Source organism: Neopelma chrysocephalum, unplaced genomic scaffold (assembly GCF_003984885.1).
Source record: "Neopelma chrysocephalum unplaced genomic scaffold, ASM398488v2 Primary Assembly neopelma1_22, whole genome shotgun sequence".
Taxonomy (NCBI): domain Eukaryota; kingdom Metazoa; phylum Chordata; class Aves; order Passeriformes; family Pipridae; genus Neopelma; species Neopelma chrysocephalum.
The window spans coordinates 29398697-29423877 of record NW_020897689.1 but is presented as its reverse complement, the minus strand read 5'-3'; the positions used below and the strand labels follow the sequence as shown (position 1 = coordinate 29423877).

General features: G+C 38.0%; 1 protein-coding gene across 1 annotated transcript in view; it reads left to right on the top strand.

Annotated features, from left to right (window-relative positions):
• Positions 1-25181, top strand: part of PIEZO2 (piezo type mechanosensitive ion channel component 2) — a 298924-nt gene that overhangs the window by 195723 nt on the left and 78020 nt on the right. The window contains exons 8-18 of the mRNA XM_027676733.1: positions 2457-2619; positions 7866-7997; positions 9044-9082; positions 10381-10519; positions 10850-10992; positions 12915-13151; positions 18177-18300; positions 19910-20160; positions 20837-20985; positions 21679-21852; positions 24422-24463. Of these exons, the coding sequence (XP_027532534.1) occupies positions 2457-2619; positions 7866-7997; positions 9044-9082; positions 10381-10519; positions 10850-10992; positions 12915-13151; positions 18177-18300; positions 19910-20160; positions 20837-20985; positions 21679-21852; positions 24422-24463 (1593 nt within the window). The remainder of the gene's footprint in view (positions 1-2456; positions 2620-7865; positions 7998-9043; positions 9083-10380; positions 10520-10849; positions 10993-12914; positions 13152-18176; positions 18301-19909; positions 20161-20836; positions 20986-21678; positions 21853-24421; positions 24464-25181) is intronic.

Here is a 25181-nt window from a genome sequence, read left to right as displayed (position 1 = left end):
CCTTTGTGACTAACAAGTCACAAAACCCAAAGAGAAATCAGAAGTGAGAAGCAGTTCCTCTAGATTCATGATTTATGAGACAAAGTGAAATATATTGAATACAATGAAGTGAAATACATTGAAGTATATTCCTGGTCAAGTGGCAACTAAGAAGGAAAAGATGTGGTTTATCTTATGCATATTTGGTGAATGCAGGACCAGAAGGGAGCAGAATTAAGTCCAGTAGTATAATGTATGGATAATTTGAAGCCAACAAATTAAACTAAGAGAATGAGAATTTAACTGAAACATAATAAAATTTCCTAACTGTTAGGATTACGTGGAATGTTTTCTTTTCAATGGAGATAAAAGTAAAGCACAAGTTGTTCTGACTTTATAGCTATAGTATATTATAAAACATACTGTAGGAATGGAATATGTGATATGAAGGTCATGTCTGCTTGGCAGAAGAGTCCAAGAACCTTCAAGAACTTTCCCTCATTGGTGTAGGAAATACTCATCACTAACTGTCAGTGGAAAACTTCTTAATTTAGTGAGAATTGGATTTCACTTTGATTGTGATGTTTATGAAACAGAAATAGGGTGAATTGTACTGTGCTTACATAGAAAAGCTTAAAATGAACTAAAGATGGAGAGCTCTGTTGTGAAATCGAGGTAGAAGATGAAACTAATGGCAACTCAACAACTAGTAAGAACTCAACAACCCTGATCATTGCTGGCAAAAATGACAAGTCAGTTGGCAGAGAGAAAAGCAGACAAACAAGATGTTCCTCTGTGCTGATAGAAATATGAACAGAATACAATCCAGCATGAATTTCAGCCAGATGGAGCCATACCGTAACATCAGCTCTGGATGTGCTTGGATGCTGTGAAAGTCTGAGTTTGGGTCAACTCCAAACACAGCTCTGTCAGCTCCTTTAAGTTACAGCAATTTACTTTGTGTGCAGGATTTTTTTTTTAATTTTTATTTTTTTCCCAACCTTGGATCCACCCAAAAGCTCTGAGAAATCTTAAAGTTTATAGCCTTTGGCTCGTGTTGACAATCAGAATGAGAAGTGAGTGCTGATAGATTGTTTAATAAAATGCTACAGAGCTCTCATTCTGGAAGTTGATGGTATTATGCCCATGCAGCAAACTCCCAGTTAACAAACAGGTGTAACATCTCCCTTTTTATATTCTTTTCACTTCACAGCATCCAAAAGGCAGATTTCAGGCAGCACATCTCTGTTGAATGTCATACTTATTCTTTGTATTCATTCGGCCTTTCATGTTGTATCTTACTAGATAAAGGAAAAACTAAACCTCTTGAACTTGCTCTAAATCCCCCAGAGAAAAACTTGAGTGCTTTGTTTGTTGGCTTCTTTTTTTATGAATGTATTTGATTTACTCTTTCAGAGGAACAATAGTTTGATATTTATTGTTCTACCAAAAAGTAGTTCTCCTTAATTGCCTCTTAGAATCAGATTTATTTTTTGTAAAAATTGAAAACTCAGACACATTGAGGAAGAAAAAGCTTTTACCAATAGACAAAACTGTTTATAGTGAATACTGACACATGCTACTGGTAGCTTAATACCCTAACTTTGGAACTCTGCAAATTATTTTACAGTGAAAGAACCAGACTAATTAATGTTTCTTATTAGTTTTATTTCAGTATCTAACACATCTACAAGGCATCTGACATGAATTAATTTGAAAATATCGAGGATTTTTCTTTTATTCTCAAGTGGGTTTTTCCAACATATGTTTCTCACTTGACAGAAATATTGTGTAATCCCAGTTTTTCCAGAAATAGTCAAAATATTTGATATCACTGATATTAATACTGCAAATTAATTTTTCTCCTTTTTTTTCTCAGTTGTTTGATGATCCTTTCAGAATGTTTTCAGTCTTTGTTCAGAACAGCTATGAATTCAGTGGAATCCTTTATGTTTACTAGCATTGACATAATTAGATAGAAATTTATTAATAATATTAGCTTTTTAAAATAAAAAAATCAGTAGACTGTTCAGTGTGCTGAGGAGATGTACTTTACAGCTATGTCCTGGCAGGGTGAATGGAATGGTGTTGTACGTCAGTTTACTAAATCTCTCTGAAACGTCATGTTGTTGTGATTTGCCAAATGGACTTGCAGTCACATTTTCTCTTCCCATTTTCTGTAGCTCTGGGTCTACAGGGCACAGGTCCTTGAAAGTTTTCTCATTGGACATAGTACATGTAGTATTAATATACTCCTATTTTTTATGTTGAAAACCAAATTTTAAAAAACATTTCTTTTGACTAAATATGTGGAAGGAAAATATTCACTGCATTTTAGATGTGATGGAAAACACATCTATTTGAACGGAACAATTGGTATTATAAGGAAGCAAAAATTGCTGAAAATATATTTTTCAACATTGTAAGATTTGGTGTTTGTTCTCTAACTTGGCTAGCTTGTTTTTTTATATTCACAGGTTGTTCGGTGTCACTTCTCTTACTCAGACAAACTGCTCAAGCACTTGGATGATCATCAAAAATCAAGACTTGCATTGGTATCACCATGCTAATCCAATCTTACTGCTGGTGATGTACTACACCCTTGCAACTCTTATTCGTCTCTGGCTACAAGAGCCCATTGTAAGGACAACTTCATTCTGTCTTCTAGCACTAATGACTAATGACTGTGAGACTGGCCAGTGCAGATACTTGCTAACAGAGGTGGAAACCTTTAGGAAAGTTAAGGAAAATAGACAGCAAGTGCAAGCTGGTACTTTGAATTTGGTCTTTTTGCAAAGTGTCTTCAAAAGTCCAATCTAACAAGGGTGACATGAATATTTGTTTTAAAATTATCGGTACATATGTGTGAAATGCAATGGCAGAGCTTTAATGCTTACTCTGATTTGGAAAGCAGGTATTGATACGAAGTAGTGGTTGGACTCAGTTGACTCAATGATTCTGAGCCCATGCTTCTAGTTTAGGTGCTATCAAGTGGAATGCAAACACCTGGGGCTTGTCTAGCAGAGCTGAAGTAGTATACATTCTGGCCCAGGATGCTGTAAGACAAGACAAAAATTTGGAATTTTGTCACAGATATAGAAAAAATTTCTTAAGACCTTTCTTCCTGGTTCTGTGTGCCTGAGTGAAAATCCCATCTTACATTTAAAAGCAAGAGAATAAGGAGAAAAAAAGGAAGTTTTAATTCTTTCTGCTTCAGAGAAAAATGGGAATATAAGAACCCAAAGGTATCTTAAAAGCTTAGAAACTGAAAGTATAAAAAGAATGATCCTAGACATTATTTATTTTAATCTCCCAATCCTCTGAGGTTTGATGACAGTCTAGGTTTAGCAGTGCTTGTAAACCACAATAAAGATAATCCTGGCAGTTGGGAATTAGTGCAGTTCATAGTAACAAGTAAAAGCTGTTGAAGGTTTTCTTATTTTAAGGGTTTTTCTTCATATAATGGATAATGTAACATTTAACATTTAAAAAGGAAACCAAAATCTCCTCGGAATTGAGATGTCTGATATTTGGTGTTTACATAGGTCTTCAAAAGGCAAATGACGCCAGAACTGTCAGTTTGAGTTATTAAAAAATTGTGTCTTAAGTTTCCAGAAATCTTAATACTGTCTTTTCTAAAGTCACAAGATTGTGGTCCAGTACCCTCTGGCACTGGGTATTTTTTAGGGTTTTTTTCCCTATTTTTCTGCAGCTGCAGCATCTGTAAAATTGATTTTTTTTCCTTCTTAAGTGAAAACTGAGATTTCCAGATAATAATATGATTTTAGCACTGGGGCTGTAACTAAAACTTCACATCTCAGAAACTGCATAGTAAAATCATGAGAACTATTCACAGAGAAGTTACCACATGTGAAATGCAGTTAGTGGGAGTCGTGTGATCTCAGAAACTCTGGGAACTCATGTCCAGTACCTGCATTGTTTTTGTCCAGCTTTCACCATCTTAAAGTTTGGTGTTGGGTCTAAGTTATTTGCCAAGTTTTTTCAGTTGAGGGAAGTGAACTTTTCTATCTCAGTATAGAGTGAATGCTGCAAGTTTCTCCAGGGACTTGAGAGGAACTATAGTGGTCTTGCCTACACTTCTTTTTTTTTAAACTACTTGTGGTGTCTGAGATAGATATTCTCATAAGACACTGAAGTCAGTCTCTGGGAACTGCCAACATGTTAAATTAGAAATGCTTTCCAGGCAACTAAGCTAGAGCAAGTAAGTTTTAAAAGACATTAATTTAAGAAATGCTGATGCCTCTCAAACCCACAGCTACATGAGAGGCAATACAAAGTCTTGGCACTCCCATGGGAACTTCAGATGCCAGGGAAATGATGCTTCTGCCAAAAAATAAATAGAGGCTTAAAAAAAGAGAATGTTGTAAAGAAAAGGATACCCATGCATTAATGCTTATTTTTGATACACAAGAGGTAGTGCAATATTTTGCACATTTCCTCCTTACAGCACTTTTTTTTTTTTTGGTCTATATGTGTTTTGTTTTCATTTAGTGGTGCTATAGATCAGGAATTAATCTTTCTCTTGTAAATTTTCCCCTGGTAGACTCTATTCTCAATGATTTAGATTCAGAAATAATGTATTCTGGGTTTCATCAAAATGTTTTTTGACTTGTTAATTTGTGGTGCTTTTGAAAATGTGTATGATAGAATAAGCATAAGGAAATATTTATTTAATCTAAAAAGATGTACCTAAGCTAAATATAATACTGGTGTAGCAGATTCTAAAAGCAGAGTAAGACATGTAAACCTGATGGTTTTTTTCTTCTTGTGTGAGTTACATCTTGTGGTCCTCCTGTTGATAAAACTCCTCTTGAACTGCAGCAGGAGGTGTCTTTGAAACAGATCCTCTTGAGACTCTCTCTAAACACTGCAGCTGATGAACAGTTTTACAGGGACAATGCCCACTTCAAATTTTGAGTTTCGAGGAAGTTTTTTGTGTGTGTGCCACAATGCCAGTGTCACATATGAGATTTCAGTGTGTGGTCTCTGTGTGGGATTCTGAATGGATCTTAGTTATGCAAAATGACTGTGGCAGTCAACGGAAGTTTTGCTTTTCTTATGCTTGCTTTTTTGGATCCTGATTTGTTCTAACATAGAGTCTTGTGAAATTCTACCTCTGCCAGTAAGAAGAGGCAATCTGCCTCTGGAGATTTCAGCTCATAGTTGTAACTGCCAGTACTGAATATATGAATAGAGCCCATTCATTCTGTCCTGTGAGTGGTGAGTAACATTGAGTAATAGTACAGTTACAGCAATTGAATGTCGAGGCCTCTCATAGAATTTTTACAATTGTTTGAATTAAAGGGTATTTGAGAGTTGCTCAGGTAATGGAAGAACTGAAAAAATTAGACAAGTCAAAAGACTCTCACAAGTTGTATGATTATTACTGTCTTTTCTGATTTTTCTTCTTCTTCTGAGAAAGAGAAAACAAGATTTCTCACCCTTCCCTGTAGTCCCCTAGGCTAAAAATATCTTACTAAAATAATTGTGTACATCTTAGCACTTTTGTATTTTTTGGTCACCCTAGTGCCGAACTAAATGCCTTTGATAAGCAGTTCTTTATGGTTCACATTTATGTTAAAGTTTCAAATGGTAGTGACAAGTATTTTATAAGCACAGAATCAGTTTATTTCATCTTACAGCTTTGCTAGGAATGCTCTTCTACAATCAAATATAAATATACAATCATATGTGAAATGTGCTACCATTTCCTCTGAGAAGTGAAACTAAATTTGTAGCCATTGTTTATCTAAGTCAAGATTTAAAAAATAGGACCTTGCTGTTAGGATTGGAATGGCCAGAGCTTTGCAGACCTCTGTTCAGCATCCTGATTTATTCTTCTATTGCATCAGATGATTTTCTGTAAGCAATGAGGACAATTATCACCAAGTAGCTGCCATTCAGGACGCACAGTGCAGAAAGAGGTCTGGAGGAGCTTGAAGAGGAGCTGTAACCTAACATGGTTTATGTACACATACCTAGTTCTCCTGCTTGGTCACTGTGCTATAGTAACATCCATGCTAAGTCTATTTGATAGGCCTCATACCTGTGCTGAGCCATGGAATTAAGACGGATTTAAGGCCAGTACATTTGCAGTCCTCCTCAACTCAGTAATAACAGTTGCCATCACAGATTAAGAAGTAGGCCACATGGATCAGAGACAATCACAGAGTCACAGAACAGTCCACTTTGAAAGGGACTTTTGGAGATCATGTGATGCAACTTCTTGTGAGAGCAGGGCCTCAGATTAGATTGTCCAGCGCCAAATCTTGGATGTCTTCAGCAAAAACTACCAATGCCAGTGATTCATTGTTCTCATGGTGAAATATTTATTTTTTTTAATATCCAGAAGGCATTTGCCTGAAGCAAATTATGTCCTCAGCCTTTTGGCTTATAACCTTGTCACCACCTGAGAAGAGTACCTCTGTCTTCTCTAAAACTACAATTTCGGTACCATACGTCTGAAAAAAATCCTAATTCCTGCATCCTTTGGCTTCTCCAACCCTCTAATCATCTTGACAATTTTCTCTTGGATCCTCTCCAGATTTTCCCCTCTCTTGAACCGGTGAATGCCAGAACTGAATTGCAGGTGTGGCCTGACACTTGCCAGGTACAGTGGAATAATCACATCCCTTGATCTGCTGGCAGTAGTCTTGCTGATGCAGTCCAGCACATGTCTGCCTTCATTGCTGCTGGAGTTCACTGCTGGCTCATGTTCAGCTTGCTGTGCACCAGCAACCGTCTGAACCTATTCCACAGAGTTGTTTCCCACACAGTCTGTACACAACCTTTACTCTTCCATGGGTTTATTCCAGGTGCAGGACTTTATCTTTGTTAAACCCTTTGCATTTTTTATTGTCCCGTCTGTGCATGGTGACTCTTCCTTCTGGCCCATCTACCTCCTCCCAGTTCAGTCTCATTCACAACTTTTGTGTGGGTGCAATTCCATCCAGATAGTTTTGAAGATAGTGAATAGTACCAGACCTAGTGCTAGTCCCTGAGGAACTCCACTCATGACCAACTACCTTTTCATCTTTGAGCCATTACCCTACTTAGAGAAAGACAGTTTAGCTAGTTCTCCACCCATCTCGTAGTCCATCTGTCAAGTCCATATCTTACCAGCTTTTCAGCAAAGATGTTGTGGAACAACGGTCAAAGATGTAGAAATCAAGGTAGCTGACATCCACAGCTCTCCCGTCATCCACTCAACCAGTTGTTTCAGCATAAAAAATAATCAGGTTACTCTTGGTAATTAAATAATCCCTATTGGCTTTTTCTAGTTATCTTGTTCTATATGTGAGCAGACATAGGTATTTGCTGACTCCAAAGCAAGACTAGATGACCCTGGGTGGATGATCAGCACTGACTACTTTGTTACATACTGAAGTATGGTCAGTTAGGTTAGTCTTTGATGATAGATACATATGCTCAAAGGGTTTGAATCTTTTCAGTTCCTCTGTTTAGTGAAACAGAATTGGCTTTTCACATATATAGGCAGATGAAAAGAGTGAATTTTCTTTCAATACACTGCCTTGAAAATGAAACATCTGTATTTTATGGGGTTTTTTATATTTTATGTATTTATGTATGCTTGTAGTATGATTATATAGTAAGTTAAGGTAGTATATGGAGGTCTGTGTTATTCTGGTGTCGTGTAACCAGCAGTTATAGAAAAACTCTGTCACCATTTCTGAAAATGTCATCTCAGTAAGAGTCATCTGTCATAAACTGGATGTATTAGTCACTAAAAGGTGTTTCAAAGACCTACTTTGGAGAGGGAGCATCAATTGGGGGGAAATTTAAATTCCTCTGATAAGATTGCATTTACAGAGCTATAGCTAGTGTTGTCATTTGTTGTCATTTAGCAGATGCCTGATGAAGAGAAATCTGTTAGCAGGGAAGACGACAAAGAAATACCCTGCAGTCCAATTCCAATGACAGCGGAGAGAAGGCGCAGTCTGTGGTATGCAAGCCACTATACAACTGATGAGAGAAAAGTAAGGCTGGAGGGGGAAGGGTCTCTGCATTACACAGTTGCTTTGAAATTAAGGGAAGCACCACTATATAAGTTGCAAGTAAGATCTTCCTGTGTGATTATATAAATCAGATACAATATCAAGGCTGTATGGCAGACTAGGAATATACTTTATAAAAGTGAATAAACCAAAACCAGGAGCCAGTGTAAGGAAGTAAATGAAAGCATGCTCTATGTTTTTGGCTTCCGCATTTAAGAAGTTTAGGGCTGGGCTTTTGGCATGGGGCCACTTTCTCTCTGCAAAACAGCTAGAAGGGCTGTCAGGGAGATAAGCCTGATGTAAAGATCTGATCTGCTTTGTAACTACTAATTAGCACTGTCATTGGTAAGTGGGGCCTGCCAGCTGCATACTGGTGTCCTTGTTGGAGATATAAAGCAAAGCAGTTAAGGCAGTTGTGTAAAATCTCCTGGAAAGGTCCAGTTTTCTACCATCTGTCTGCACCAGCTGCAGTGCAAAATTTCATTTGTTGAGCTACTGTCAAATTTGGGATATATGAACATTCTGTTGAGCCCCATATATTCAAGCCCCAAGAACTCTACCATAACAATACTAATGGTAAATGAACTTGCAAATGGATGAAGTATCACATTTTATATTTGTATCTACATTTTATTGGAACTATTTTTGTAACTGTAGTAATTCTAATGATTGTTTAAAAACTTAGTTTTTAAGCATTGGATCATTAGAAAGACATTAGAAAGCAGTTAATCAGTATAATGTCATACTGATTAATTCTTTGACCTAGTATCCAAAATTTTAATGCAACATTCTCAGTTTTGGTTTAAAATTCACAGAAACATACAGTAAAATTGTGTTAATGCTGTGGCACAATCAATACCATTGTATGGTAATGTACAATTCTGCTGGCTTTTTAAGAATTCTTTCTGAATTTCTTGGTGCAAATCTGCAGAAGTCAGCATATATGCATGCACGTATTCAAAAAGTTAGACTTATTAATGCTTGAGCTGTGCTTCTTTAATAATTTGTCCTTGCATTGCTTTTTGCAGCTTCTGTCAATGACCCAAGATGAATACAAGCCATCGGATGTTAGTATACTACTAGTCTTTGTAATCTTGCAATTCTTCTTGATGTGTGTAAATACAGATAAAACCTTAGGTGACATTTATAAAACTTCTATACTTTTTGTTAGTCTGCCATTTACCCTATATCCTTGATTATCCTAAATATAATTGTCCTTTGCTCTCTTAATAATTTCACTGAGAAACCACTGATTGATCACTTTAAATTAAACTGCTTGTAGTAGTAGCAACTGGCAAACGATCTTTGCTATTTCATTGGGTTTAAATAAGATATGAAAATATGCTTTCTAATGCAAACTGTTTTTAAACTTGATTTAGTTTCTTTGCTGTATTTCTTTATTTCGTTCATGTTGGAATGCTGAGGCCTTTAAAGCATGACTGACAACACATATGAGTTCAGATTACAGAAAATCCAAGTCTTTGAACAGAGATTAAATGATCCATGTATCTTGACTGCTATAGACTCTAGCAGACTCCGAAAGCAGAAATGTCCTCTCTGTTCAGCATACACAGAAGAATGGAGATGCAGATGAATTTTGGGAGCATCCATAACCAAATCTAAACATGCTCCCCAGTCTGTGGTTGGTGTAGGTTCTGTATATAACTAACATAAGCCCAATACTATTCTGAAACAGTCCACACATGCCCGTGCATAGTTTTTAAAGGCAAAATACACTCCTATTTCACAGCCTGAGCAGAAGTCAAGTCTTTGACGTGTATTACCATCCCTAACACACTGCACATGAATTTCTGCCAATATCAGAGATATTAATGACTGGTTGCTGGAGCCCTTATTCAAACAAGCACAAGGGCTGAAATTGAAGTAAAAAAATAAAACAATGAAAGACTGTTGAATTAGTACTACCAAGTGATGTAAATGTGGCATCAATAACAACAATTACCACAAGTGGTTTATTAACAGCAACGAATATAGATCTCTCCAGGAATAATTCAAATTTGAAAGTAATAATTTATAACCATTATTTTCATGACTACTGGAAATAATTGGATGTGAACTAAAAAGTCTTAAAATCTCAATGTATTTGTTTGCCTAAGAAGGAGAATGAATTTTTGGTTAATTCTATTGGTATGGCATAAAAAGCTAACCACAATTAATTTTGGAAGCTGTTATGCGCTTTTGCATGTCATATGACTGTAACATACCAATTTCTTTGGGAGTAACTGCAGTTACTTGCTAACCTCTTTTAACATTGGCACTCCAACAGTAGCGAAGCACAGAAGTAGGAGTCACATTCTTCTAAGAGCCACCTTAAATGCAGTGCCTCTCTTCGATGTTCTGGCAGGTGCTGCTGGTGACAGTGAACGGGAACCCTACTGACTATCACACCATCCACCCTGCACCGCCATTAGAAAATGGTCCAGCCAAAGCAGACGTGTACTCAACACCACAGTACAAATGGGAGCCTTCAGATGACATGTCAGGTAGTGAATTGCCTAGGAATTGTCCTTAGTTCCATATTGTTTTCTTATTCTGTATCTCCACTCACTGCCTGTAGCATTTATTTTCATTTTGGTAAGCTCTTTGACCTCTTAAAGTTGAATAATTGCTGTCACTTACAATGATGGCTGACCATATGGCAATTTTGTAAACTGGACTTTAGGCATATACTGTGCAAAATACTTTGCCTACCAACACCAAGTGATTTGAAATAGCCGTCAGAGTGATTACAAGTAAAATAATTCCAGGAGAGGATGCATATACTAACTTTAGACCAGCATGGATTACAAATAACAATTTCTTTTTCTACTTAGAAAAGGAAGAAGAGGTGGAGGAGGAGGAAGAAGAAGAGGAAGTTACGCAGGAGGAAAAAGAAAATGTTAAATTACATGCCCTGGTCTCTGTGTTCCAATTTATCATGAAACAAAGTTACATTTGTGCTCTGATAGCTATGATGGTAAGTACTGGCAACAAAAAGAATAATGCTGTTCCTTTTACAAATGTGTCTTCTCAGTGCCTTTCTGAAAGTAATCTTTGGTTGGTTTTCAGTAAATCACTGCAGCCGGGTTAGAAAATATCACTGTGGTGTCTGCATCACTTTGGGCCCATTTTAGGTTATTAATGCATAATTCCCAGGCCTGTTATAGAGACCTATAAATAGGGCAACATGTGGCATTCTGGTTAAAAAATCACCTATCCAGGACTGGAAGGCCCAGTCTTTGTTGTCTGTCTGAATGTCAGACATTCTGCACAATCAGGTTTGTCATGTGTTTGCACCACTCAGAAATTTTCCTACAAAATTGAAGTATTTCATGCTGTTATAGAAAATTTTAAAAATATAGTTCCTATTTCAGGTTGATGTACGCATCCAATTACTCTCTGAGAAGAAAAGATCTGTAAAGCCTGGTTTCTTGTATTGACACAAAAAATTCTCAAGAAAAAATAGAACTTCATGCCAAGCCAGATTTTCCTCTTTTTTTGCTTATGGCCCTTCTTTCTCTTTCATGTTGCTGCTTGCTTTTAGGCCTCCTTGATGCAAATACTTTAAGCTTCATTATACCAAGTTTTCTACATAATGGTTAGATTTCTCTCTATATTCCCAATGCAAGCTTTGCTTTTACCGTTTTGGAAAAGTTTCAACTATGATGAAATTAACCATAAAGCTTCTTGGCCCAATTTTGCATTAAAAATGGTAAAACAAATCAGCTTGACTACCTCTTGTTTGTATAAAGTTTCAAACTTTATTTGCTGTCTTCTAGCAAAAAAGTTTGTCCTTTAAATAAGGCAGGCTCCCTGTGCGAAATATGGATCTGGATTGATGCATTCTGAGACATTGGCAAGTAGTTGTTCTCATATTGACAGAGTGACTTCTTTCCTAGTATTTTAAACTCATATACTTAGATCATAGAATGGTTTGTGTTGAAAGGGATCTTAAAAATGACCTAGTTCTAAACCCACTGCCTTGGACAGTGACACCTTCTACTAGACCAGGTCTGCATTTTCTTTTTAATTAATTTCTCTCAATATGAAAGGAGAAGATATATTTGAAGAGCTTTCTTTTAGTTTAATATTGAGACACTGCTAACTATTTTCTTCATTATATATTCCTATGTAACCCAAATTAAATTATGGATTTGTTTATAGTGTGCTCTGATGCAAATCCATGTATACTATAGCCAAAGACAGCTCATTGAAAGCTATTTTCTTATATGAGGACAGAGAAGTAGCATATTGGTGTTTTTCACATACCCTTAAAAGACATCATTTCCTAGGGACCCGAGCCAACCTGACAGAAATATTCTTAATGTTTAATAATTTCTTATTTAAATCGAAAAGGAATATAAAATTCTATATTGACAGTTATTCCACAGTTATACCAACATCTATACATCTGAATTTAGTCATAAATCAATAACACAATGTAGATTAAAAACACTTGAAACCCAAATAACTTCCTTGAGTTTTCAGTAACTGAATTCTGGAAGCTCTAGAAAGCATTTTTTAGTTGTACGTATTTCAGGTAATCTACCATGGTTACTGTAGACTAAATGTTCTTCAGGTTAGGTGTGTGCACGCCATAGCTTTCCATTTTAAACCAGTTCCACAAAAGCTAGAACAGCATGGAGTTACTGCAGTTTTGTAAATCTGTCAAAGGCCTTGAATGTAGTACCTAGTGGTATGTTTTGCTATTCCTACTCTGAATTCTTTGCTGCTGTTTCACAAGAATATAGTTTGTGCCCAAACATTAATATGGGTGAGAGTCTGATAACAGTGAAAATATGTCCTGAGTAGAGAAGTGTAAATTAAGTGTAATTGCCAGTGTGCATCTGAGCTGTTCCTGAGTGCATCTGTGGACATTTTTTCCTCTCCTTCCACAAGGCATGGAGTATCACGTATCACAGCTGGTTGACTTTTGTGTTACTCATCTGGTCTTGCACATTGTGGATGATTCGTGACCGAAGGAAATACGCCATGATCAGTTCACCATTCATGGTTTTTTATGGAAATTTGTTGCTAATATTACAGTATATATGGAGTATTGAGCTCAAGAATGATGAGCTTCCTCAAGTATCCGGTTTTTTAAAAAGAAAGGAACCTGGGGAACTGGCATCAAAGGTAGGTGTTGCAGACAGCTGCGATTTATTTATGAAATCACAGGATACGTTGTGATAAAAAATGTGTATCTTTTGGCATTTCTTTAAGAGTGAATCCACAGTTTTCAGTGTAACCACTTCCCATAGCAGTTCTAAAATAAAGGGTAAGTAATTAAAAAAATAGTGTTCAGAAAACTGCTTCTTGCTTCTTAACCTAATACTAGAGAAAATGTTTCAGACATCTTTTAGATTTTCATGATAATTCTGCACAGCTTACTTAGTGGATGGAAATCCCTCACTTGTTTGATTTTATAAACTGAATTCAAAGCTAGATATGATTTGATTTTCTAGATTAATACCCTTGGGGTGTCAGACCTGTCTCTGACTATGATGGCAGCTGGAACTGTGGTGTCATTACAATTACCAGTACTGCTCACTCCTTAATGTTTTCTCACAAGCAGCAGCATGTAGCTGTGACTGAACTTTAATTCTTTATCCTTACACCCAAATCAGCATGAATTGAAATCCATTTCAGGTCAGAACCAAGAGAGTTTGCTGACCTCAGGGCATGGTAGATTTTTTCTTTGATGTTTTGAAAGCACTACAAAATGCATTTTGTTTGGCAAGTTTGCTTCTGGGGAAGAGACTGAGCACAAATAGGAGGTTGTTTCCTAGAGCACCCTAGAGGGGCATCTCAGAGAGTGCATCTAGCTGGCACAGCTCCCCTTGCACTAAGCGAATCAATTCCCTTGTGACTCCTAACTACAATTTAAGGTGATTTTGCAAATGATCTTCCTTCTTGGCAGTACCATTTGAATAACCATTTCTGGCTCTTTAATGCATTTGAAAGGTAGTGAGTGCTATATTATTTCTCTTGTAAAGATAGGGATAGTTTAGTAAGAGGGCTAAAGAGAAGTTCAACAGTTTTTCTCAATGACTTTGTAAATCTCTATGAAGTTTTAACTGTCTTAATATGTCAGCTTCTTTGACATTGTTTCTTATTAGCTATATCACCAAATATCTTGTCTGAAAACAGATGGTGTCAAGAAGGAAAACTATTGTGTATGTATGATGATTTGGCTACTTCCTTAAAGCTAATAGATATCTAGTGGGTTTTTTTTTAGGCTGAATAACTTTCACAGAATCACAGAATACCTGAGGCCAAAAGAGACTTCTTGAGATCATCTGGTCCAACTCCCTTCTTAAGCAGTGCCCTCTAGACCTGATTGCCCAGGACCATGCCCAGATGACTTTTGAATATCCCCAAGAACGGAGACTCCACAAAACCCCTGGGCAACCCATGACAGTGCTCAGTCTCCCTCAAAGGAAAAAAAGTGTTTGCTCCTGTTCAGAGGGAACATGTTTGAGTTTGTGCCCATTGCCTCTGGTCCCATCACTGGGAACCACTGAAAAGAGTCTGGCTCCAATCTCTTTCCACCTCCATTCAGATATTTATAGAAATTGGATGAGATTCCCCTTGAGCTTTGTCTTCTTCAGGGTGATAAGTACCACCTCTTTCAGCCTTTCCTCATAGGAGACATGCTCCTGTCCCTTCATCTTCATGGCATATTCAACTGGACTGTCTCCAGTACATCCTTGCCTCTGTTTTACTGGGGAGCCAGAACAGGACACAGAACTTGAATTGTGGCCTCACCAGTGCTGAGTAGAGAAGGATCACCTTCCTTGACCTACTGGCAACACTCCTCATGGATCCCAGGATACCATTACCCTTCTTTGCTGTAAGGGCACATTGCTGGCTCACTTTCAACTTGTTATCCACCAGGGTTCCCAGCCTTTTTCTGCCAAACTGCTCCACAGCAGGTTGAACACCAACATGTAATGATCCACGTGCTAGTTCTTCCTCCCCAGGTGCAGGACTTTGGACTTCCCCTTGTTGAATGCCATGATGTTCCTGTCAGCCCCTTTCTGCAGCCTGTTGAGGTCCCTCTGGATGGCAGCACAACCTTCTGGTGTATCAGCCACTCCTCCTAGTTTTGTGTTGTCGGTAAACTTTATGAGGGTACACTCTGCCCTATTATCTGGTTCATAAGTGAAGATGTTGAACAAGACTGGATTGACCTCTGGGGTACATTGCTAATCACTGACCTCCAATTAGACTTTATGCCACTAATCACCACCCTCTGAGCTGAACTGTTCAATCAGTTTTCAGTCCACCTCACTGTCTGCTCATCCAGCCCATACTTCATCAGCTTCTCTATGAGGATCTTATGAGAGAGAGTTTAAAAAGCTTGTCTGAAATCTAAGTAGACAGTATCCACTGTTCTCCTCTCATTTATCAAGTCATTTTATTATAGAGGTTTATGAGGTTGGTCAAGCATGACTTCCCCATGGTGGATCCACTCTGACTATTCCTGATGATTTTCTCGTCCTTCATGTGCCTGAAAATGTTTTCCAGGATTACCTGCTCCATAACCTTAGAAACACAGAATGGTTTGGGTCAGCAGGGACCTTTAAAGATCATTTAGTCCAACACCCTGCCATAGGCAGGGCCATTTTTCACTAGACTGGGTTGCTCAAAACTGCATCCTGCCTGACCTCAGACACTTCCAATGATGGAGCGTCCACAACTTCTCTAGGAAGGCTTTTCCAGCATCTCACTGCTGTCACCTTCCCAGGGATTGAGGTGAGGTTGTCCAGGCTGTATCCTCCATCTTCCCCTTCCTGAAGATGAGAGTGACACTTACTTTCCTTCAACACTTCCGCCAGTCACCACATTTGCTCAAAGATTATTGAGAGTAGCCTCTACAGTGACACCAGTCAGCTCCCTCAGCACTCGTGGACACATCCCCTCAGGACCCATGGACTTATGTATGCTCACTTTATTTAAATATTCCCTGATCTGATCCTCTTTCACCAAGCATTCATTTTCCTTCCTTCAGACTTCTCCATGGTCTCCAGGACCTGGGATTCCTTAAGGCCAGTCTTGCTAGCAAAGACTTGAGGCAAAGAAAGCATTTGGTACCTCTGCTTTTTCTGCGCCCTGTGTCACCAGAACCCTTGCCCCATTCAGCAATGGGCCTAGATTTTCCCTAGCCTTCCTTTTTCTGCTGAAGTATTTACAGAAGCTCCTCTTGCAGCTCTTGACATCCCTTGCCAGACTCAATTTCCGGCCTTGGCTTTTCTAACCATGTCTTTGCATGCTCAGCCAGTCTCTGCATTCCTCCTGGGTTACTAGTTCATCAGCCCCAGACAGAGTTTAAGCATTCCATCTATGTTGTCATGCAAATCCCAACTCCACCTTTTCATCTTTCTGGCCTGTGCTTCCTAAAGAGCCTGTAACTTTCTATTGCAGCTATTCAAGCCATCTCACCCTGTTTCTGTCATCCCAACAAGATCACAGCCCTGCACAGAGTTCTCTAATTCCCTGTGTCTGTTTCCCATGCTGCATGCATTAGTGTACAGGCACTTCAGAGAGGCACCTGGCACGCTGTTTACTGAGAAAGGAGCTGGAAGGTTTGACCATAACAGTGTCTCGGAGTAATAGCCTTGCTTATACACAAATACTTGAGGTGACCCTGCATAAGCCCTGTTTTGTTGATTATGTATTTCCTTTTGTTCATATCACCCTAGGCACTCTTTGCTAGCCTCATCCAATCAGTCCCTCTCAAGGGATCTAGTAACTCTGTACCCCCCTGTTATTCCTAGTTTAAAGTCCTTTGAATAAGGGTTGAAATTAAATGAAGATTGGATACTCTGTTCTGTAGAGTGAAGAATAGAAAGAAGTGTACTATAATTCTTTCTGCATACTGTGTGCTTTTTTACTGGTCTGAAAATGAGAAAAAATGTATTTGTAAAAGATGACTAAAAGCATTTCTTTGGTCTGCAACCCTTCAAGACTTTTCTTAGAACCAGCTCTGGCTCTGGAAATGCCAAGTAGAACAGGGAGTAAATGTGGCTTGAAGACAGAGCTTGTTCTTCACTGAGGAACTGATCTATCTTTTACAATATCAAAGGTTTGTGTTGCAAAAGCCAGAGCTCCAGGAGGTATCTGGAGAAGCTGTGACAAGTCACACAGGCTGATAATCTGCTACTGTGGCTCAGCATTAACTGCAGTGTCAATAAAAATAGCTGTTGCTGCCCTGGGAGCTCCCCTTTCCCCCATTGCATGTTAGAAGAAAAATGGAGAGTTCTTTACATTAGCCTTGTCATTCTATTGTGTGCAACGTACTTGGCTCTTACATGCTTCCTATTTGATATTTTTATTCTTTTAGCTAAGTAGTGAAATAAGTCTCCCTCTGCAGCAGGGAAATTAATGGAAACTTTGTAGAAAGCAAACATAAAATCAAGTGTGTGATAGATAGGCATCATGCTGTTCTTTGAATATTTCCATCTCTTGGTATTGCAAGCTGTTGAGTTTAGGTTTTTGCAAAACACTCTTCATTAAAGAGATTTTTATATTTCTAAGTTATCCTGCTGTTACTGAATTATCTTCTCCTGAAGCTCTTAAAATAATTAAGAGCTATTTTAAATCTTATAACTGCTGCAAATGCAAGGTGTATTAAGTTGACTGGGTCTTCTGTAACTGAAAGACATAAAAAAGTTTGATTTTTAAATTAATTGTGCTTAAGCACATGAAGTACCAAACCTCCTAAATCAAAATATTTATGATATACAAAATCATAGTAATGACAATACGCTTTTGCATGTGTTTCTTCCCTGAAAAAAAGGTAAAAGTGAACAAGAAACAACAAATGGGAATTATACCAATCAATGCATAATAAGAAGATCCTTAAACTTATAAGACAGTCATTAAAAACTGAATAGAATTAGGTAGAATAGAAACATATAGGTAAATACCTCTAATAAATGGAAAAGTGCAAAAGAAACAAAGTTGTTTGTAATGCAGGATGTTTCCTGAATTGCTTAACTTGCACAAAGATGCACTTTGACACCAGTGCCATCATTACCATTTTCTGATAGAGAGAGAAAACAAAGGCATGCAAAATTTATGAAAACCTATGCTGGTGTTAGTAGGACATAGGATGTACAATTAGTCTGTTGGTTTTGTTTTGATTTTTGTTTGCAGATTCTTTTCACAATTACTTTCTGGCTACTGCTTAGGCAACACCTCACTGAACAGAAAGCAATTCGGCTAAAAGAAGCTACTTTATCTGAGGTCAAAGTTGGAAGTGAAGAAAATGAAGAAAAAGGTAAAGCCAGCTCTAAAGTCCTTCAGTTGTGATGGAAGTTCCAGTTACTGCATTTCTCTGATACTGAAAGCAATTAGCAAGATACCTGTTATTGGCTAAGAAAGATAGTACAAAATCTATGTGCAGCTATCTCTCTATGTGCAGCTGTTTAAAAATAAAGTACTTCTGAATTTTAGAAATTCCGATAAAATGAGAATTCTCTTTACTTGTAGGTAATTAAAATGACTCATCTGAGAAAGATCTTGGAACTTTCATATTATCAGTTTACTGCTGTGTCCCAAACTTGAACCACGAGATTAATTGCCCCAGGAGTTTAACCACAGGAGAAGAGTTTACATAGAAAAAGTCAGTTGTTAAATTCCTTGGAAGTTGTGTTGGTACATAAACACTTATACAGATATAGAAGTTAAACTACAAATTTCAACAGGAAAAGTAAACATACATTTTTTTCAGTGCAGTGGTGCAAGCATACCTGAGAGCAAAGTTTACTTCTATAGGTTCAGCTTATCTAACAGCTCAGTGGCCTGTTCTTTTTTTTCCCCTCCTGGACACATATTCACCCAACCCTTCCTTGCCCTCTTCTGTATCTCTGGAAGCTGATCTGAACAAGTTCAATGCACTGAAATGGTAGAAAGTGAGCCCTGGAAGCAGTGGTGTAGTTTCCTCTTTAATTACAATACTTGTCTCAGTAAAACATCTGATCAAAGCTGGACACTGCAAGGATATGCAAGGCAAGATCCTGAGAAGAGGGATGGTGAGTGGGACAAAAGGAATAGGCAAGCCTTTTGATGGTGAAGTTTCAATGTTGTTCTCAATGGGGAAAAAAGCATTACAGCTATATGCTATGGTTTTGGCAAGCCCTGTTTTCTAGATACTTGCTAATATACTTGCTGCTGGGGGGACAATTACCCTGCCCTTCACAAACCTCACAATAAATGGGGAATCTTGACCTCTTCATAGGGCAAAAGCATCTTTTGTTTTCTGCAATGGCCCAAGTACAGAAGAATCAGCTGGATAAGTGGTAATTTCTTTGAAAACTAGCAGTGTTAGTGCAACATTCGTATGTTATTAAGCTTGCTTGGGTTTACGTTAATGTTTTCTCTTGCTTGTGGCTTTTGGAGATAAACACCGTATTCTCTAAAGGATAAAACTCAAGATGAGAGGTTCAAACTCAAGATGAGAGTGTAAACTCAAGATGAGAGTGTAAACTCAAGATGGGTGGTTTCTGGTGGTGCTGGTGGTTTCTTTGTTTTCCAGTTTAAAAGGCTGCTTACTTTCCATTGCCATGGAAAGTGTTTTGGCTATTATCCATTATATAACCCTTAGACTCTAATTTTCTGCTACAGCTGCTGGCATTTTCAGATGAAGTGAAGACGAGTGTCTGGTAAGGACGTACGGCTACGTGCCATATGGCTCCAGGAGCTGGTTGAAGCTCATATGAAGTTAAAACCCTTTTCCTTGCTCTGAAGGCATGTTTGATTCAGAATTACAGTCTCTTGTGAATAATTAAGTTTCTGTGTTTTGTGCAGAGATTTTACTTTCCACCCATTTAAATTCTTACTAAAAGTCCCAGAACAGACAGAGGCCAAATATGACTCTGTATTTGCAGAAGAGGAGTTGCAAGAGGGAGAAGTGTCGGAAGAACAGGAGGAAGAGAAGGAAGAGGAAGAAGAGGAAGAAGAGGAGGATGATGAACAGGATATTATGAAAGTCTTGGGGAAGCTGGTGATGGCTATGTTAATCAAGTACTGGATTTACGTCTGTGGGGGCATGTTCTTCTTTGTCAGCTTTGAGGGTACAATTGTCATGTACAAAATCATCTATATGGTACTGTTCCTCTTCTGTGTGGCCCTCTATCAGGTAAGTGAGAACTGTGTTAACTAAATTTTATCCTTGAATACAATCATTTGTACCTTTAAGTTGGTAATAAAGTAGCTCCAAATAGAATTCATAAACGGTGTGTTTGTTCTTTAGTTAGACAACAGAACAAGATCATTTGAAGGGGCTAAAGACTTATTCTCTTTTGGTTTTTGACCATAGTGACAGGCAAAGTGCACATAAAATAGATACAATGCACACCTCTGCTCTGGCATGCCACTTCACCATGAGCTTTGGAACCCTTGTGGAAAATTCTGGGGCTGTGCAGATCCCACATAGCCATCAGTTTTTGTGACAGTAGGTTCACACAGTTTTCACAGCCCAATGAGTGTGGAGTCCCTCTCCTCCTGGACTTTCATCACCTAATTTTGATGAAACTGAGTGACTTAAGCTACTCTTGACCTTTATGTCTGTGGCTCGCGCCCCAACAGACATTTTTACACAAAAGTGTTTCCTTGAGTGCATGTGCATCAGGAGAAAAAAGATGTATGGCATAGATCTCAAGGATCTATGGCTGCCACTGGGTAAGCATTGTTTACTTCAGGCCATCAAGAAAAATAGTGTTCTTCATCTTTGTTTGACAGTAAAACATTGTCAACATTTCTGTCAGTGTCTTTGCCTTCAGCTTGTATCAACATCTCTAGTGTGTGATTTTCAGGTGCACTATGAATGGTGGAGAAAGATTTTAAAGTACTTTTGGATGTCAGTGGTTGTTTACACGATGTTGGTACTTATCTTCATCTACACATACCAGTTTGAGTCATTCCCTGGGTTGTGGAAGAACATGACAGGCCTGGATGAAGAAAAGTAAGTGTTTTTGATTAATTTTTTTCTTTGGACCTCTGAGTTCACTGTGATGGAAAGGTCTGACAGGAAAGGTCTGTCAGTAGTCTTCCTTCTTATGGGGGAAAAACACTGTGAGACCATTCTCAGGCATAGCTGACTTCAAGCACTCCGATTGAAGCCATAGATTTATTGATGTAACAGTAGAGATGAGCAAGACCAAAAGGGGAGCCCAAAGAGTCTTATCTTCTCCCATCGGCTGCTAAGACCTTGGGATTGCTTCTGTTCCCAATGCAGCACCAATGCCTCTTTTTACAGCTTTGACCATAGGAGCAAGATCCAGGCAAAGATTAAGGGTATATTTGCAGGATGTTTGGAACTGATGAAGGTGGGCCTCCTCTTCTGCTAATAAGGAGGGATGAATTTCTTCATCCTTATGATATGTTGGGCATTTCTCAAGAGGAGCTTGCATGAGAAAGTATGTGCAATATGAGTGCAGGACTTTCAATCAAAGAAAACTCACCTGATTCAAGAGATCTGTGACAGGGTCGGTTCCATTGTAAAACTTGCTAGTTTAGAAGAATTTCAAAAACCAAAACCATGTAACAAGTACCAGCCCCTTATTTCCTCCTGCAAATGATTTGTAGTAATCTCTCATGACAAGAAGAATTTTTTGGTGTGAAAAGGTGTCTTAGTGGCTTACTTTTTTTTTTCCAGGCTAGAGGACCTTGGCTTAAAACAGTTTTCTGTGGGTGATCTATTCACACGCATCTTTATCCCCACCTCCTTCCTACTGGTGTGTATCTTACACCTTCACTATTTCCATGATCAGTTTCTCCAGCTCACTGATTTAAAAGCTGTAACCAGCAAACAGGACAACACTATTTACAGGTAAAGAAACCAAGTAAATGGAGCTATTGATTATCTGTATGAAAATGCTGTTTATGACTGTTTTGTAATGCTCACTTTTCAGTAGATGTTATTTGCCTTTGTTATGACTACCTGGCTTAAAAAGAAGGCACTCAGTATCCAGCATCCTGCTACAAACAAAGCATCTGTCTTCCCCAGTTTTCCCCTACACACTGAATTTTTCATTTTGGGGTACATTTTCAAAGGTACTAATGATATTTATCTCATTAACTTTGACCTTTAATGGGAGTTAGATGCTTAACTGCTATGTGTGCCTTTTTGTAAGTCCTGTCAGTGATAAGAAATATAGGTTTTAATTTGGGTCACTTCAATTTTTCGATGTCCATTTTGAGGGTCAAATGAAGATTGGGAGATCCTTGGCAAATAACACATTTGCATTGAACAGTGAGACCTTTTTGTAAAATTGAACTTCAGAAATGGAAAAATTCCAAACTTGTGGTTACTCATCACAGTACTGACCCTTGGCTATGCTAGCTCTTTGAGACACTCAGTGGTTTCGTCCAAAAGTTGATTAGTATTTTTGTCATGAATCTGGGACCTCCCTTTTCCAGTCTTCTACTCATCCATAATTTCCTGTATAAAACTGTATCTGGCCTAGAATCCTGCTCCAGGAGTACAAGAGAGAGAAATGGTTTTGTAGTACAGAGTGTTATATTATAGTGTTATGTTACAGTCATTCCTTGAAGAAAGCAATTCATTTAGACACTACTTTTAGAATATTTACCTGTCCAACGATAAATATCTCTCAGCTGCACTTCTACAAGTCGGGACTAGCTGCATAATATCACATACACCACAGAGTGTTGTGGAATAGCGACAGTTTATCTTAACAGAGAATTATGTTCTACGTTTTTCAAGATTTACTAAAGCATTTCAGGTATTTTTCATGCATTCAATTTGATATGAAGCTGCTTTACAGTGTTTGGTGCAAGTTTGTTTGTGCCATGGGAATAAGCTCTACTTCTGTAAAATGCTTCCAGTTTCCGTATTTAAATAATTGCTAAAACCAGAACAAATCAAACTTGACAAAATTTTCCAATAAATTTGTGGGTTTTTTCAGCTTACCTTCTTAAATGGCTATTTGCATAATACCTCTTGCTTTGCCTTTCTTGAATTACTAGATGTAATGGCCTGTGAGCAAACTCTCCTTGCCGATGTCAGACTTCTTGTGCAGCGGCAGATACGTGTTAACATCTCTGAATTGGCCAAGCCCTGAAACCAGAGCCCAGACATGTCTGAGCTGAAATGGGGTTGTTCCTGGGCTGAGGCATTCCGGGGAAATGCTTTACAGAGTGCAGTAACTGCGCAAGCTCTCCTGTAGCTCAAACAGTTTGCACTTGTGCTGAGTAACATAGAAACAATTTCCACCTCCCTTCTAGTGTGATCCAATAGGCACAAAATTGGAAAAAAAATCAAAACTAAGCACTTGTAGGATTTTGATGGATTCATAGTACAGTATACTTTGCCTGTCTTGAAAATCTTTTTATTATACATGAAAGATACCAAAATATTATATAGTTTTCCAAATGTTGGCTTGAGGAGGATACTGTGACTAAAGTCACATCATTCGCAAAGAATGGAACCACTGATAGCAAAGACATAAAATGTTTTAGATGTGTTGAGAGCAAAAATTTTTGCAAGGAATAAGTAGCCTTGAGATACCATCCTGAAAGTAAACTGCTTTTATGCTGCATCTTTTGCAACAAAAAATTTTAGATAAAGAAACTGATTTGAGTAAGAAGACAGAACTCAGTCGTTTTAATAGTGAACTTCTTAAAAGAATCACAGCAGGTGAGAGCTGCTCATGAAAGTAATAAAGAAAGCAGGTGCAGTTCCTTCATCTGCCCCAGAATTGCCATGTGTAATTATGAGTCCTATTAAAATTGCTGAGAATGTTCATTTGTTAAAATATTGCTTCACATGAGTAAAGTTTGCAGTGAGTTCCAGAGAAAGGCACTGCCTGCTGCAAATAGATGACACTGGCAAAGTGAGGCACTTGTCACTATCTATAAAGGTGTTAAAACTGAATGTCTCAGTTTTACATCTGCAAGAAAAAGAAAAATCCTGATTAGGACTTTCCAACCACATTTCCTTGCTGTACCATGAATCATGATATGGCACAGATAAAGTCCGTGAGTTATGTATTTTCTATGATACAATGCTCTGCCATAATTACATTTAAATAATTTCTTTAAAAAAAAGCAAAAATATATTTTAAAAAATGTGGACATTCTAAGGCTTACTTGAAGTAAAGCAGTAAAGGCTGTTCTCACATTTTGGGGACTGTGAAAATTGCCTGTAGTTCTGACTGAAATTGCATACCATCTAAATGTTTTAGAGTTGCATTTATAAGCTTCCTAGACTTTTTGCTGCATGGGGTATATTAAGCTTTCAGATTGTGTTTTTTATGGCAATGTGTCACAACACACTGGTAGACAAGAAAGTGCATTCATTCCAATTTAACAGTTTTCTTTTCTCTCTCTAATTCATTTCCCATTTTCATCTTGTTCTTTCATCTCCCACCTCATAGCCATGCCAAAGTCAATGGCCGTGTATATCTAATAATTAATAGGTGGGTACTTCAATTCTTCCTTTCCTTTAAAACAGATATACCTTAAGTTTTTTGTTAGTTTTTAATTGCCTTAAAACAAAGTATATTCTTGCTGTGCAGTACTGGGAAGTAAGTAGGGAGATAACATTGTTCAGGTATTGTAATTTCATATAACTGGTGAAGCAGTGGATACATCTCTCCTGCATATTTATACATTGTTTTTTTTCTCAGCTGGGAATTCTCTTAAAGTTTGCCCATGCCTCAATACAGGAATAATTGGTGCTATTTGTAATTGGCTGCAGACAATAGACTTGGTTGAGGAGGCTCGTTTATCGACCCTTTGTGCATGGAAAGATGCATGCCTGCATGCGCATATGTACACACAGATACACAGACACACATCCCTGTATTCCTCACAAGCACATAAGAAAGGGAATTTGAGGGGTAGGTCAATTAAATGTGTGGTATGCATTATGGGTTTGTACAGACTGAAATTCCAGAAGCAGAAATGGAACACTGAAACCACTGCATGCTAAGGGTGTTAATTCATGGGCTGAGTTTGGTGCTGCAGGATCCAAGGCAGAAAAATCCATATTGCCGTCAACCCTTTAAAAATGGCATCTTCAGAACAGTTCCATAAACTAGATTTCTTTCAAAATATTTGACTGGAATAAACGTGGGCTTTTGTTTAATCATCCAAGAATAGAAGGACTTCTGAGTTTGTTGTCACTACTGAAAT